General features: G+C 48.5%; 1 protein-coding gene across 3 annotated transcripts; it reads left to right on the top strand.

Moving 5' to 3' along the window:
* Positions 1-1,287: 1,287 nt before the first annotated feature.
* Positions 1,288-13,856, top strand: RAD21L1 (RAD21 cohesin complex component like 1). 3 transcript variants are annotated; one of them, XM_062628294.1, is made up of 13 exons: positions 1,288-1,704; positions 3,625-3,754; positions 5,099-5,198; positions 6,215-6,321; positions 6,673-6,849; positions 7,478-7,579; positions 8,190-8,303; positions 8,862-9,091; positions 10,008-10,110; positions 10,851-10,997; positions 11,692-11,771; positions 12,220-12,297; positions 12,843-13,856. In XM_062628294.1, exons 1-13 carry the CDS (start codon positions 1,561-1,563, stop codon positions 13,029-13,031), a joined length of 1,701 nt encoding a protein of 566 aa, XP_062484278.1. In that variant the 5' UTR covers positions 1,288-1,560; the 3' UTR covers positions 13,032-13,856. The 3 variants fall into 3 exon arrangements, with proteins under 3 accessions (XP_062484278.1, XP_062484276.1, XP_062484275.1); XM_062628292.1 differs by lacking the exons at positions 10,008-10,110; positions 10,851-10,997 and having other exon boundaries at positions 11,682-11,771; positions 12,843-13,037; positions 13,777-13,856; XM_062628291.1 differs by lacking the exons at positions 10,008-10,110; positions 10,851-10,997 and having other exon boundaries at positions 11,682-11,771.
* The last annotated feature ends 1,585 nt before the right edge of the window (positions 13,857-15,441 follow it).

The following is a 15,441-nucleotide window of genomic DNA, read 5'->3' on the forward strand; positions in this document are numbered from 1 at the left end:
ACCCGTTGGGTGCCCTCAGCACCCATAAACCCACCCCAACCCCCCCCGGTACCCGTTGGGTCCCCTCAGCACCCATAAACCCCCCCCCCCCCCCCCGGCACCCGTTGGGTCCCCTCAGCACCCATAAACCCACCCCAACCCCCCCCCCGGCACCCGTTGGGTCCCCTCAGCACCCATAAACCCACCCCAACCCTGCCCCGGTACCCGTTGGGTCCCCTCAGCACCCATAAACCCACCCCAACCCCCCCCCGGCACCCGTTGGGTCCCCTCAGCGCCCATAAACCCACCCCCCCCCCCCGGTACCCGTTGGGTCCCCTCAGCACCCATAAACCCACCCCAACCCCCCCCCCGGCACCCGTTGGGTCCCCTCAGCACCCATAAACCCACCCCAACTCCCCCCCGGTACCCGCTGGGTCCCCCCAGCGCCCATAAACCCACCCCAACCTCCCCGGCACCTGTTGGGTCCCCTCAGCACCCATAAACCCACCCCCCCCCCCCCGGTACCCGTTGGGTCCCCTCAGCACCCATAAACCCACCCCAACCCCCCCGGCACCCGTTGGGTCCCCTCAGCACCCATAAACCCAGCCCCAACCCCCCCGGTACCCGTTGGGTCCCCTCAGCACCCATAAACCCACCCCAACCCCCCCGGTACCCGTTGGGTCCCCTCAGCACCCATAAACCCAGCCCCAACCCTTTGTGCCCGCTGGGTCCCCTCAGCACCCATAAACCCAGCCCCACCCCCCCCCCGGTACCCGTTGGGTCCCCTCAGCACCCATAAACCCACCCCAACCCCCCCCCAGGCACCCGTTGGGTCCCCTCAGCACCCATAAACCCACCCCAACCCCCCCAGTACCCGCTGGGTCCCCTCAGCACCCATGAACCCACCCCAACCCCCCCGGTACCCGTTGGGTCCCCTCAGCACCCATAAACCCACCCCAACCCCCCCGGTACCCGTTGGGTCCCCTCAGCACCCATAAACCCACCCCAACCCCCCCGGCACCCGTTGGGTCCCCTCAGCACCCATAAACCCACCCCAACCCTTTGTGCCCGCTGGGTCCCCTCAGCACCCATAAACCCACCCCAACCCCCCCCCGGTACCCGTTGGGTCCCCTCAGCGCCCATAAACCCACCCCAACCCTTTGTGCCCGCTGGGTCCCCGCCATTTCCTCAGTGCCCGGTGAGCTCCCTCCATCCCCTCAGGATCCGCTGCCCCGTTCCCTCAGAACCCGCCCGTCCCCATCCCCTCCGATACCCCCCCCCCCCCCAAATCCCCTCAGGATCCCACCAAATCCCCCCCTTATCCTGATAAATCTCTCCCATCCCCTCACCCCCCCTTAGATCCCCATTGTCCCCTCAGCACACAGCTGAGGTGACCTCCGTCCCTCAGGGCCTGCTGAACCCCCTCACCCCCTCAGGGCCTGGCTGGATCCCCCCCCCAATCCCCTCAGGATCCCATCAAACCCCCTTGCCCTGGCCTTTAGGATCCCCCCCAAACCCCCCTCAGTGTCCCATTAAATCCCCTCTGTGGCCGCGGCAGGGGCTGCCCTCAGCCCGGGCGCCATGTTCTACATGCACTTGCTGGTGAACAAGCGCGGGCCCTTGGCCAAGATCTGGCTGGCGGCGCACTGGGAGAAGAAGCTCACCAAAGCTCACATCTTTGAGTGCAACCTGGAGGCTACTGTGGAGAAAATCCTCTCGCCAAAGGTGGGGCTGGTCGACCCGGGAAGCTGTGGGGCAGAGGGGGCCATGTGCTCAGGGAGCAGGGCTTGTCACCTCAGGGTGAATCCGTGGCTGTTCCGAAGCCAGCGTGAGGGAAACTGGGGGTGTTTTATTTAGCTCTCGTTTGAATAAACCCCTGTGACAGGGCGGGTATGTGAATTGTGATGTTGCAGCATAGGATCACAGAATGGTTTGGGTTGGAAAGGACCTGAAGATCATCCAGTTCCCACCCCCTGCCATGGGCAGGGACACCTCACACTAAACCATGGCACCCAAGGCTCTGTCCAACCTGGCCTTGAACACTGCCAGGGATGGAGCATTCACAACCTCCCTGGGCAACCCATTCCAGTGCCTCAGCACCCTCACAGGAAAGAATTTCCTCCTTAGATCCAATCTAAACTTCCCCTGTTTCAGTTTGAACCCGTTACCCCTTGTCCTGTCACTGCAGTCCCTAATGAAGAGTCCCTCCCCAGCATCCCTATAGGCCCCCTTCAGATACTGGAAGCTGCTCTGAGGTCTCCACGCAGCCTTCTCTTCTCCAGGCTGAACAGCCCCAACTTCCTCAGCCTGTCTTCATACAGGAGGTGCTCCAGTCCCTGATCATCCTTGTATGGCAGCTCTGTGAATATCGAGGCTGCAGTAATGCAGCCATGTGAATATTGAAGTGCAGTCACCTTCCTGGAGGGCTGTGGCACACATTTAATGTGCAGCGTAAGCCAGGGTTACCGCGGTGCATTCAGATGGGCTTCTTCACACAGGGACAGAGCTCCGGGGCCTGCTCTGTGGGCACCAGGGCTGAGAGGTGTGAGGCAGCACAAGCCCATCAGTGCAGTGTGGTAGCCACGTGTAGGACAGCACTTGGGAATGGTGGTGGTTGTGCCTCAGAAAGATGGAGGAGTCGGGTGCTGGTTCATAGCAGGGGGCTCATAAAGAGCCGTGACATGGTACAGGGCCCTTTGAGCAGAATGAGTCTGCTGATCTTGTCAAAAGTCATTTATTATTTCTCATAACCACTTTCAGTGGACTTCTTCCAGGTCGCCCATTATAAGCAGGTAAGTACATAATCCAGCATACATAGTGCTTATGAGAGGCCCTATGACCCGTCCAGGAGGCTGAAGTCCTCCCCACCTCCCAGATAAGGTGTGATTCAAGCAAACAGATGCAGGTAATCGAGGACCTGTGACTCAGCCCTCGGCCTCTCCATTGCAACCGCATCCAAGGGAACAGTGGGGAATGCTTTGCATGGTCACCAGCCAATGGCCCAGGAGATCCAAAGCTTTCAGCTGGTGCAAGCAGACTTTTATTGTTATGTTTTCCCCTATGAAAACCCCTGCTCGATATCTGGCAGCCTGAATCCCACTGTCCTGCATGGGTTACCATTAACGGACTGCTGTTAAATTGATATTATATGGAAGTGTTTTCCAAGAGGTATTAGATGAATGGCCCTTATTTTCCCTTGTCCTGCCTCACGGCAGCACCACCACCCTGAGTGCGCTTGATGCAGGAAGACTTTGCATAAATAAGGGTATAGGTATGGTGACTGCTCAGTTAAATAACCCAAGTGTCAAATACTGGTTTGTGCGCAGCTGCTTTTGTCTCGGGGTGTGTTACACTGTTTGTTGGCAATTAGTTGAGATGATTTAGATAAAGGAAGAGCTTCAGTTCAGGCCTCACGCTCTGGCACAGCAACGTTTAGCAACAGAAGCAGCTAGAGGTTTCCAGGCTCTGTTTATGATCCTCTACATCAGCACAAAGCCTTGTTGAATTTCAGAGCTCTGTACTGGTGTCTGATACTGGAACTCTGTCACTGCTGTGTCATAGCTCTATTTGAATGGGAAAACATTTCCATTTTAATGGCTTTGCCCCAAATCCTACCTCCTGGACAACCTTTTTTAACCATCACAGTTTACAATAGCTCTGCGGACCTCTGGACACTTACTCCTCGGAGTGGTGCGGATTTACCACAGGAAAGCCAAGTACCTCATGGCAGACTGCAGTGAAGCTCTGACAAAAATGAAGACAGCCTTTCGCCCGGGTACGTACAGAGCTCTGCATCTTTCACCCGTGTCCTTTACAGCTCTCATTTTCAAAGGTAATTGTGGGTATTCCTGTTAAATACACATTATTGACCCCAAACCTACCAGTGGCCTACTGCTGATGTTTAATTTAATGCTGTTTCAGGTCTTTGACTCCCTTAAAAGAAGCAATATCTTAAGTGGTCTTATTAGGAGAAGCTTCAATTCGGCCTCCATTGTTGGCTAATTGATTTTAATTTCTGATGACACCAGCAGCGTTCTAACTGAGTGTTAGTGCCAGACCTGACAGTGGGTTTTGAACCCTACCCATGAAGCCAGCCAGGAGGGAGCAGACACAGCTGGATCCTTTCCCAGCTGGCTCGATGTTTGTCATTCTTAGGCAGCAAACGAGGAGGCACTGTTGTCTAATAAAAGGCTAACAACAGGACATCAGCATTATTGTGAGCCCTAATGTGCTTTGTGACCTGGTCTGTTTGCAAATGCCTACCCTACATTATTCTCAAGGGCAGGCTCATAGGATTGAAGAATTATTTAGGTTGGAAAAGACCTTTGAAATCATTGAGTCCAACTGTTAACTCAGCCCTGCCAAGGCCTCTAAGCACCACATCTACATGTCTTTTAAATACCTCCAGGGTTGGTGACTCTACCACTGCCCTCAGCAGCCTGTTCCAGGGCTTGACAACCCTTTGTGAAGCTTTTTTTCCCCCTTAATATCCAGTCTAAACCTCTCCTGGTGCAGCTTGAGGCTGTTTCCTCCTGTCCTATTGCTTGTTACTGCCCAGGGATGCTGTCATTCTCCATCAGAAACAGTCAGAAGTGATCTGACTTAGGAACTAACCTTGTTCTGAGCAAAAGATTGCATTAAATGACCTTTGGAAATCCCTTCTCACCTGAATTGTTCCTAGATCCTTCCATTAGTGAGTATTTGCACTCTCACTTCATAATTATTTGATGCTGAAGAGCAGTTCTGCAGGCACTGGAGAGGGAAAGAAAACCCAATAATTCATCTGGAGCGGTGTGGAAGACTCCAGGCTAAATGTCAGCTGTGAGGATCTTCCAGGGACTTCAAGTAGCTGTTAATAAACCCCATATATTTACTTTATCTCATGTCTTGTAGCAGCAGACTCTGCTGTATCTCTAAAAGAATATAGTGTCTAAAATATATGTAAAGGAAGGATTTTGCCTCCACTTTGGAGTCCTGTTGACACAGGGCCTAAGCTTTGCCCTTCTGTTATTAGAAGAGCAGCAGTCCTTCCTGACAGGTTTATAGTTCCAATACACATACGTGGGAGAGCATTACTTTTACCTTATTGATGCTTACTTTGTGCTGTTGTCTGTTCTAGGCCTTGTTGACCTTCCCAAGCAGAACTTCGAGGCTACTTATCAAGCCATTACACTACCTGAAGAGTTTCATGATTTTGAAACACCGCTACCTGACGTAAAGTAAATGCTTCCCTTGGTTTTATTCACTATCTTCAGAAGTAAAAGATATCCTCATGTTATCTGACTGAGATTCAGGTGGAATTGTTTGGCTTTGATACCTGGATTCTCCTAAATGCTGAGTCAGCTTTGTGAGGCTGCAGTTGAGCCCCTCAAAGTCTGTTTAATCGACAGCCCTTTACAATGAAATAACGCATGAACTTAAGAGTTCAGGGTTTCAGATTGCCAGAGTGAAGCCTGCAAACCACTCTCTGACCTCAAGAGAAGGTAGTGTAAATCCTGTTGTAAGAGCAAGGGAGCTCTGGTGAGTAACCTCACCTCGTTGTACTGCTCTCTTGTGTAACTGCATTTAATTTCTGGCTCTTTGGGGCTGGTGTGTTCTATGAGCAGCAGTCAGCTTGGCTCCTGATGAAAAGCCAGCACATTTCATTGGCTTTCCTGACACAAATCAGCATTAATGTAGAAACACTGATAGAAAGCAGGAGGCCAAGACATGTTGCGATAGCTCTGCTGCCCCCAGAGGTCTGGGATAACGGATTTCTCCTGAGGCTTCCTCTCTACCTCCTCATGAATGCAGTTTAATGGGGTCTGTTTAGGATTCCCCAGCTGCCTCCTGGCCAGGGCAGGGTCAGTCCCCACTGTGTGATGTACACTGGAGGCTGCACAGAGCTCTGGCCAGCCCAGGTGGTGGCCTCCTGCTTGCTTGGAGGTACCACTGCTAAAAAACACCCAGCACTTGGCTTCCAAATGCTTATTTTTAGCTTTTAGAGGAAATTTAAAGCTGGGAAATTTCTCCATAAAACCCTAACTGGCTCGACTGCAAATAGCCTTGGGGAAAAAATGTTCTCTCCTTGAGGATCAGCCAGGGTGCTTCCAATGCCACGGAAAACAAGCTGTCTTTGGGGGTTTATGATAAAACATCAGATTGGTGACTGTTTAGAAGGAAGTTTTCACATTCCAGCCTGATGCTCAGTGCCTCTCAGGTCTCCTTTTATTCTGTGTGATGTTTTTTCCATCAGTGCCATTGACGTTGCTGAACACTTCACCTTGAACCAGAGCAGGCCTGAGGACATCACGCTTGCAGAGGATTACGAGAGCAATTTATTTCTTTGTGACAGAAACTTGGGTGAGAGAAGTTGAGAAATCAGGAATATTTCCTAAGGAAAAGTGTGCTTATGCAAAATTTGGTCCAGCCTGTGTCCTTTCCACACGTGAAAAGCTGTTCTTTGCGCTGATTGCTCTGTCATACTGTTATATGCTTAAATTTTTGTGTAGTAACTCCACCTAAGTAGTATAATGTGATAGCAGAGAATCACTCTGCTTTTTACTGAATTAGCTACAGGTTGCTTTTTGTTCCGTTTGAGGCACTGGGGCAACTTCCAACCTTTTAAAAATTATGTGAAACATTAGGAACTGGATAGATACGTGTTTCAAAGATCCCTGAAGATGAAGCATGGAATATCCTGTGTTTCTTCAGATGGCAAACCAGAAGCCCTGAGGAAACAAAGCTTCTTTGATGGCAGCATCTTAACAAGCAGCAACAGTCTTGTCGTGGATTGCTCCATGAGTGTGAAAGGGTCTGCTCTGCGAGAGGAGACCTTCTGTTTTGAGTATGACTGCTTTGGAGACGAGGAGGATGCTGCAGATATGATAGGTAGGTTTGACACAGATAAACAGGATCAGTTTCTTTCCAAACATTTTTATTCTGGCAGGAAAACAAACAGGACAGAGTGAAAGCGATTGCTTTCAAAGAGAAGTTCTGTTGTTTCCTTGTTGAATTCATGCTTCCTTTGCATTCTACTTAGCACTGAATCTGATGTACAACTGACATGAGAATCCATGCCAGACATTGCCAAATAAGAACTTTTTAAAGGTTATATTTCAGGCTTTTAGAATTAAAGGCATTCCAGTTATAGTTCATGTTGAACCATTTAGTTCATGTTTTTGAAGGTGAAGCACTGCAGCAATTTTATCCTTATTGTAAGAGCAAAGGCAGCAAAGGAGCTTCTACATCTTTATGGCTTAGAGTAGTTACATAAACCTCTTTAGATTTATACCTTTTAAACAATATCAATATAATACTTTTCAGAGCAGCAGTGGCAACTCAAAGTGAAGAGTAACCATCTCCTCTTTGCACCCCTGAAAGCCACCATTCCACTGTGGGAGCTGAGCGGGTTTTGTTTGCTGAGGATTAGCCTTAAATAAGTCACATAAGTTTGTATCAGGCTATTTCATGGCTGCTAAGGCTTTGAATGATTAAAACGATGTGTTTTATACATAAGAAATCCTGTTGAGGGATGAGAACACAGGCCTGGGTCAAGACATTCTTGGTATGGAGGAAGAAAACCCTTTGTCCCAAGAGCCACTGGAGAACAGCACAGCCGGTGAGTTTGCAGCACCAACACCAACCCCTGTTCCTGCACTAGTGCCTCAAGTTGCTCACATTCAGCTTTGTACCGTGTCCCATCCCTTTTGCTTTTTCTCTTTCCCCTAATATTCTTCATCCTCCATTTTGGCTACAATTCAATTAGACCTGGGGAGCCCAGGTCTGTAACTTGGCATTGCTTAGAAACGCTTTGCTATGACATCCTGTTGGACATGCTCTTCATCCACCTGCTGCCTCCACAGCAGGAGATCACTTCTGGAGGGGAAAGGAAACTGCCCGAGGGTTTGCTGCAACTTTGAACTTCACCTATGAGTATTTCTGGCTTCGTATTTCAACAAGTGACACTTCAGTCAGATCATCCGGTTGTTGTTTGTCTTCTTTTGGTTTGAGACCAGTGATGTTGATTTCTGAAGTGTTTCTGGAAATCTTTTGATGTCTTAAATCCTTCTAACCCCCCCCAGTTTCTTTAACTGTGCAATTACAGACAAAATCATGGTTCTCTAATTCTGATCTTCTTTGTCTGATATCATTCTGTGGTGTGAGAGAAGAAACTTTACAAGATGGAATAATTTCTTAAATTTTGGGTTACTTTCTGGGTTTTCTTATAGTTGAGTCCTGCTGTGCAGACACCACCAATAAGGAAGTCAGTCACCTAGTGAGTGAAACCACACTTGTGTTGAAAGAAGATGATGGATTTGTGCTTGAGCCACTTGATGCTGCAGGTCAGAACGTGACCGGTTTCTTGCTGAATGTTTGCATCAACAAGTTTGTGTTGACACTATTATTTAGCATTCTGGAATTCTCCAGCCTGCCAAAACAATATTGGCCATATAACCAATCCCTGGCTTTCTTTCCTGTTTACTACACACATCTTAATCCAGCTGCTAAAGGATTAAACTGACAAATACAGATATTCATTAGGAGGTAATGAAACCTGGTGAGGACATCAGCAGTTCTTGGAATAATTAACTTCCTGATGGATTAGAGAGAGATTATTCAGTCCTGGTGGCATATCATGTGTCCTCATTAAGGTCTCATGTTCCTGGTTCTTTAGTGCTATAGTCATATGTCTTCTGCCATTAAACGTGTGGAGTTCCTGTACAGGAATACAAGGAGTATATGTACGAATACCTTTGAGGAAGTGGCCCATGTGCTTGTACTTTGGTTTTCAAGTCTGTGTGATGTTTTGGGAGGTCGTCAGCCTGTCTGTTTGAGTCCAGTGCCTGTTCCATACCTGAGGGTTCTGTGAATAGGCATTATTTAGACCTTCTCTCTTTTAGCTGTCACCCAGAGGAAAAAGAATAGAAGGAAGAGGAAGTTGTTTGTGGATGTAGACAAGGAACTCACCTGCTATGCCATGTACAACCAACTGAACAACTGCACAGACATCATGGCCACCTTGGACCTCGCCCCCCCAACCAAAAAAACAATGCTGTGGAAGAAATCCGGAGGTGTGGATAAACTCCTGTCCCACACGACACAGCTGCTGCTTCCTGCTAAGCTGCAAATGGTAAAGAGTCTTGTATCACCAGTTAGGTTAGGAGCTCACTCTGAGAGGTTTTTCAGGCTTGGGTTGCTGTGAACTCCTTCCCATGTGTGCAGCACCACTCAAGTCCTGTTTTGCAGTACAGTTGGGTTGGATACGTGATGGTTATTTCCATGCTCTCAACTGGAGCAGTTGCTCCGTTAGGAAGCCCATCTGTAGAGCTCAGGGCTTTCATCTCCAGCTCCCCATCACCAAGTGAAAGATGACAAATAACCCATGAGAAGCTGACATTCCATTTCATAGTCGTACAATCACAGAATGGTTTGGGTTGCAAAGGACCTTAAAGATCAAAGCCTCTCCTGTCCTCACTAGTATCTGTCAGATTGTTCAAAGAAGCTGGTAGTAAGTTTAGAGCTGGTGATAAGATAAAGAAGAGCTAAAGGTGATAATGAGAGGCCTGGTATAAGCCATATGCAGCAGCCTTACTGCAGTGCCTTGTGCTGTGTGGCTTGGTGAGGGCAGGGCAGCAGGGGCTGCAGGCCAGCAGCAGCACTGCAGGTTCACAGCAGCACAGCTTCACCACTCAGAGTCCAGGGACAGAACTACAGCTCACTCTCCCAGGGATGAATGTCACCCACACACACAGAGCTGCAGATGTTTCTTTCTTTCGTCCTTCCTTACTGGCTGGCTTCAAGGAAAACCGATCCAAGCTGTCCCTAAGATGTTTCTTCATGGAGTTCACTGCAGTGTTGAAGCTGCAGAAAGCTATTATTAAAAAACAAATACAAACATCCAGGTTTTCAGAATGACCTGATTCAAATACCTAAATTCTGGGTTGCAATAACTGATCCACAGCTCAGCTTGATACCTTTGTGTTGGTGCTTGCAAATAGTGTGATGTGGTGCTCTGAAAGCAAACCAGTGCAAATAATTGCTTGCAGGTCCTTGCAACATGCTTCAAGAGTCACGGATTTAAGATGAGAAGGAAGGAAATACAGAGGGAGTCTGAAATGGAGGAAACAAGAAAAGAGCAAGAGACCACAGGTAGTGTTCTAACTCTGCTGCTGCAGAATTAGCTGTTAGAAAATACTCCCTGTTTTACCTAATGTTTAAGAGAATGGGCGCTATTGTACAAAGCAAAGGCAAAAAAAAGTTTAATGTTGAGGAAATTGGCTATTAATTATTTATTATTTGTTTTTTAAGTACTTTGTTGTTCTTTTGTTCCTTAGCTCAGAAATTAAAGTCAAGTCTTTTTCTTCCTTGTGCCATAAGGAGGTATTTTTGGATTCACTTTTGCTTCCCCAATTGTCTACCACACAGCAAATTTGTTTTAAAACAGAACAAAAGCTTCCCACTTCGTCTGAGTTTAACCAAACCACTCACCAGATTTCCAAATTCATGTCAATAACATGTATTTGTATCTTGAAGACAGCGGTTGGGTTAATACCAAGCGAGAGGAAATGTCCTATTTCAGATGTGTGGAGGTGATGTATCTGCTTTCACCCCTTTGCTCTGCTAGAAATACAATCTGGGTGTCTGCCTCCGTTCATCGGCACAACCACCTCCTGCAGTGCCTAAAGGTCAACTTCTGGGAAAGGGAAAACTCCCTTGCCAGGTTCTTCTTCTTCCATGGTCTGATTGGGAAGATTTATTCTGTGTTTAGTCCTTCTGGCTCTTGCTCTCAAATATTGCTAATGAGGGTGTGACTGTTGGGTTTCAATGTATTTTTAAGGACAGAGATTGCCAGGAATTGCCTCTTAAACCTTGTTTTTTCATTAATACAGAGATGCTGATAGTAGAAGAGCCAAGTTTCCTGCAGGAGTCAGCTCATTCAGACACTGAGAGAAAAATTAGACATGATTCGTTTATGTTGCCATCAGAGAATAACAGAAATGTAACTGATGATCACTGTGGTGAAACTATAATGAGCAGTTTCCATAAGTTTTAGACACCTAAATGCATTTCTTGGTGGTGTTTTATGCCAGGGTTCCATTCAAAGAATGTGAAGAAGTTCCTACTACTTGTTTGAAGACATGCTAGAGGCAGCTGATAGCTTATTTAGAGGCATAAAAGTTTATTTATAAGCACTTTGGTAGACACAATGAATTAATGATTAATTAAAATGTCTATTAATCAGTATAGATTGCAGTCAGATCACTAATTATACATGAAAGCTAAATGTGAAATACAGCCTCTATACTGCAGAGACCAATCTAATCATCTTTATAAAGGATAAAACTTACCTCTTGTGTCTCATATTGAGGAAATAAGCAACAACAAATCACCTATTTCTGCTGTCTTTACTCAGGCTGAGGTACAAGGGCATTCCTTAGGGAATATGAGGCTTGTTAAAGTTGGAAAAGCATGACAAAATTGGATCTAACTGTAGCAGAACACGTAGGGTCTGTGCCTGAAGCAAGCCTGCAGGTGCAGATCAGCTGTAGGATAAATACTAAAGCAAAGTCCTTTCCTAGTGGGATGTAGTAAAAATGGGGACCATTCCATCATCTTGGCAAACATTTCTTGTAATACATTATTGGAGCAGGATTGTGTTATTGGGATTTGCACCGTACCCATGAGCTGCAACTCCTGTTGATCACTCTCTGTTCTGACAGCAGGGTGCAGTGGTTTTGTCTGAGAGCTCCTCACTGGTGACCAGCATCCTGGGCCAAGAGGCTGAAACGCAGCAAGTTGAGCTAGCAAACGTATGTGTGCCCCAGGCTGACTGCTCTGGCCCGTGTCACGCTCTGTTCTTTCTCAGATAGATTAAAATAGCAGTGATGCCATCGTGGCCTTGTTTGGCTGCACTCACATCACCTTTAGCCTTCAGAGGTTAAGCCTGAAGCCTAAACCCAGATTTTTGAGCAGCTTTTTTGGCCCTGACCACAAATGCTGTCACAACCCAGGCATGCAGAGCGGGGCCATCTCCGCAGTGCTACCATGCACCTGAGCTGCTCCTTGGTAGCAGAAAGAACACAGTTAGCATTCCTTTCTGTTCCACAAAGCCTTGTGTGACCACAGAGGTGTCAGAGGTTCCAGATATCCTGAGTATGACCACCAAAATGCCCAGTTCCAGCTAGGGTTTCCAGTTAGAACTCTTGTCCTTGTTATCATACACATGCTACCTAACCTTCTGTTCTATTTCCTCTCAAGGAGCTCACAAGGAACAGGAAAGACAGTGAAGAAATCAGATGGAACAAAAGAACTCTCCAGTTCCTAAAAGCCTTACAGGTACCAGTGCTGGATTTTATAATTAGATGCCAAACCCTGGGGTTAATTTCAGTTGGACCCTGTCAGAAATCTCTTCCTTATGGAATCCCACACTGGTCTGGGTTGGAAGGGACCTTAAAGGTTCCAACTCCCTGACACAGGCAGGAGCACCTTCCACTAGGGCAGGTTGCCCCAGGCCCTGTCCAACCTGCCCTTGAACACTTGACCCCATTACTGCTGCTGTGTTTCCTTGGGTATTTACTTGGGAAACCAGGATTCTGAGTGCCTGACATGGTCCAACAGAAGTGTCAGACTATCTCCTCTTTGTAGAATCAAGGAATCGTGGAACGGTTTGGGTTTGAAGGGACCTTTCATAGAAGTATAGCCATATAACCCCAAGAAATAACAACACTTGCTTAGCTGTGGCACTGCTTGCCTGTGACAGAGGTGATACCCAGCACCCGGAGAACAGGCAGCGACGAGTTCTATTGGTTTGGATGCTGAAAACCATTTCAGATGTGCTTCACCTGAAAAGCCAGCCTGACTATCCCGCTTCCCTCCCGCAGCACCTGAAGAGATCCGGGGTGAGCTCCTTCAGTTTCCGGGATCTCAGTCGGAAAAACAACCGGAAAGAGGCCGCAGCCAAGTTTTACATCCTGCTGGTGCTGAAGAAGCAGTCGATTGTGGAGCTCAGGCAGAGCGTTCCCTTCACCGACATCACAGCCACCACCGGCCCTATGTTTGATGCTCACTGACCTCGGGTCAGAGCCAGATAAGCCACCAAAACTCAACCTGATTGGTGATTGATTGATTGATTGATTGGTGATTTTCCAGCAGATGGATTCCTGGGGGAAAATGACTGAATGTCTTGTTAAACCATGGAGCCACCTCTGAACTGCCGCCTCACAGGCTCGTGCCGCGTGCCATGATGTGCCACCATGGTTACCAACATGTTCCCTAGCTTGGTTAGTTTTAATATAGCTGGTTTGGTGACAAGCAGTTACTTACTCTGTTAATAAAATACATTAGGGAAGGATTTATGTTGTGAGGGATTTTAGGAAAAGTCCTTAAAAATCCTTTCTGGGAGACAGGATTTGAACTAAGACACGTGTTAATTCTCACGCCATCGGTAAGAGAAATCTGCCGAGTTCTCTGTATCCAAAATCCATCTATTTGCAATGATTCCTTCCAGAGAAGGGCCGGTGTTTGCTATTTCAAGGCCCAGTGAGGCAGTGCCTCCAGTGTTGTTTCCATGTGTTCAGGCAGGGAGAGGTTACCCAGTCCATGGAAGAGTCGCATAAGCATCAGGACAAACCCTCTCCTCTGCAAATCCTCCAATTTCACGTTCGATGGAGCATGTTCACTTAAGGATGAACCCTTTGATTTATGTGTAGCCCTATTTAAAAATGGCTGTTAAAGGAAACCTTGTCGTTCTTTGCAGTTGCATCTAATTTAGGATGAGTTTTAACACTTGTACTGCCATGTGGTGGTGTTTTCCAGGCACACTGAACCCGTGCAGGTGGCTGTGGGTGCATCCCCTCCTGTTACCATGAAATCAATAAAAACCCGAACATGACATCTCCTGTGCTCCTTGGTGTTTGTGCTCAAAGTTCAAACTGGGATCTCCTTCTCAGAGTCAGTGTTTTGGGGGATTTTCTTACAATTTGGAAGGATGGAGGATGTTGGTGTCCAGGTGGTCCCGGTGTATTTGCGAAGAGCCTGTGCTGGGCCTGGGGCTGGGGCTGTTCCACCTGGATTCTTACTTCTATTTGATAAAATAAGCAGTAAGAAGCCTTTGCTCGCCATGGCTTTACCTCTCTGGCTGTAAGGGAGGGAAAAACAACCCTGTTTGGTAAAAATCTTCCCATTTACTGCAAGAGAAATAGCATTTTCCTTTTCTGATGGGAACGGGAGCGCTGCTCTCCAGAAGCGTCAGGCCAAGACTGTGCTTGAGGGTGGCGTGTTCCCCTCTCCTCTTTTGGGACTAGTTTGACTTGGGAATCAGGTACCAACCTGGGCTCAGGGAAGGGTTTGGTTCCCTAAATCTGACTCTCAGTGAGTGCATGGCCAAAGGAGGAGCAAAAACCTCACCCCCGTTCCCCTGCACCAGCCCCAATCCAGTGAGCCCCTGTGACACAGAGGGAGGGGAGGGAAGGAGAAATCCTGTTATTCTCACCCCAAAGCCATCCGAAATGACTCTGCATCTCCCACCGGCACCGCTGCCATGTGGTAAGAGCAGCTCCAGTGGCAGCAGAGGCGATAACACATTCATTTTCCTTTCAGGGAGAGCAGCTCTGTGCTGGATTCACCAGGAAAGAGGGAAACAAAAGGAGGCTGGAGGCGGGCAGGAAGAGATGAGAGGCAGGAGACGTGTACATGGAAACGAGTCGGTGTGTCGGAATAAATGAGGTGCAGACCTTGCAGGAAATAGGTCGGGAACAGAGTGCAGGTGTTCCCAGAGCAGGTTTGTCAGACCTTGGGAATAATGGAGGGGGAGCACAGGGCTGTGGCCTCGGCTCCAGCCCCAGACGTGGAGCAGGTTCTGCTCTGACCCCACCAGGGTGTGAACTGCTTCCACCCACAAGCATGTACACAGGGTGTTAGGGACACGTGTGTAACGTGGGCACACATATATGTGCACATCACTGCTCTCCCAGGCTGCAGCCACCCCTGGGTCCTTTCAGCTGCAATAACTGCCAGTCTGGACCAGAGCAGTGAGTGTCCCCCTGCACTGGGCACTGGTGAGGCTGCACCTGCAATCCTGGGTTCAGCTCTGGGCCCCTCACTACAGCAGAGACGCTGAGGTGCTGGAGCAGGGCCAGAGATGGCAGCAGAGCTGGTGCAGGGCCTGGAGCACAAGTGTGATGGGGAAGGGCTGAGGGACCTGGGGGTTCAGTCTGGAGAAGAGAAGGCTCAGGGGGGACCTGATGGCTGCCTACAAGTGCCTGACAGGAGGATGGAGCAGGAGGGGCTGGGCTCTGCTCCCAAGGGATGGGACAAGAGGAAACGGCCTCAAGCTGCTCCAGGGCAGGTTTAGATGGAGCTGAGGAACAATTCCTGCCCCAGAGGTGCTCAGGCGTTGAAACAGGCTGCCCAGGGCAGGGCTGCAGTCACCAGCCCTGGTGGTATTGAGACGTAGATGTGGCACTTGGGGCTATGGGTCAG

Source organism: Pezoporus occidentalis, unplaced genomic scaffold, assembly GCF_034315485.1.
Source record: "Pezoporus occidentalis ecotype Australia unplaced genomic scaffold, CSIRO_AGI_Poc_V1 ctg313, whole genome shotgun sequence".
NCBI lineage: Eukaryota > Metazoa > Chordata > Aves > Psittaciformes > Psittacidae > Pezoporus > Pezoporus occidentalis.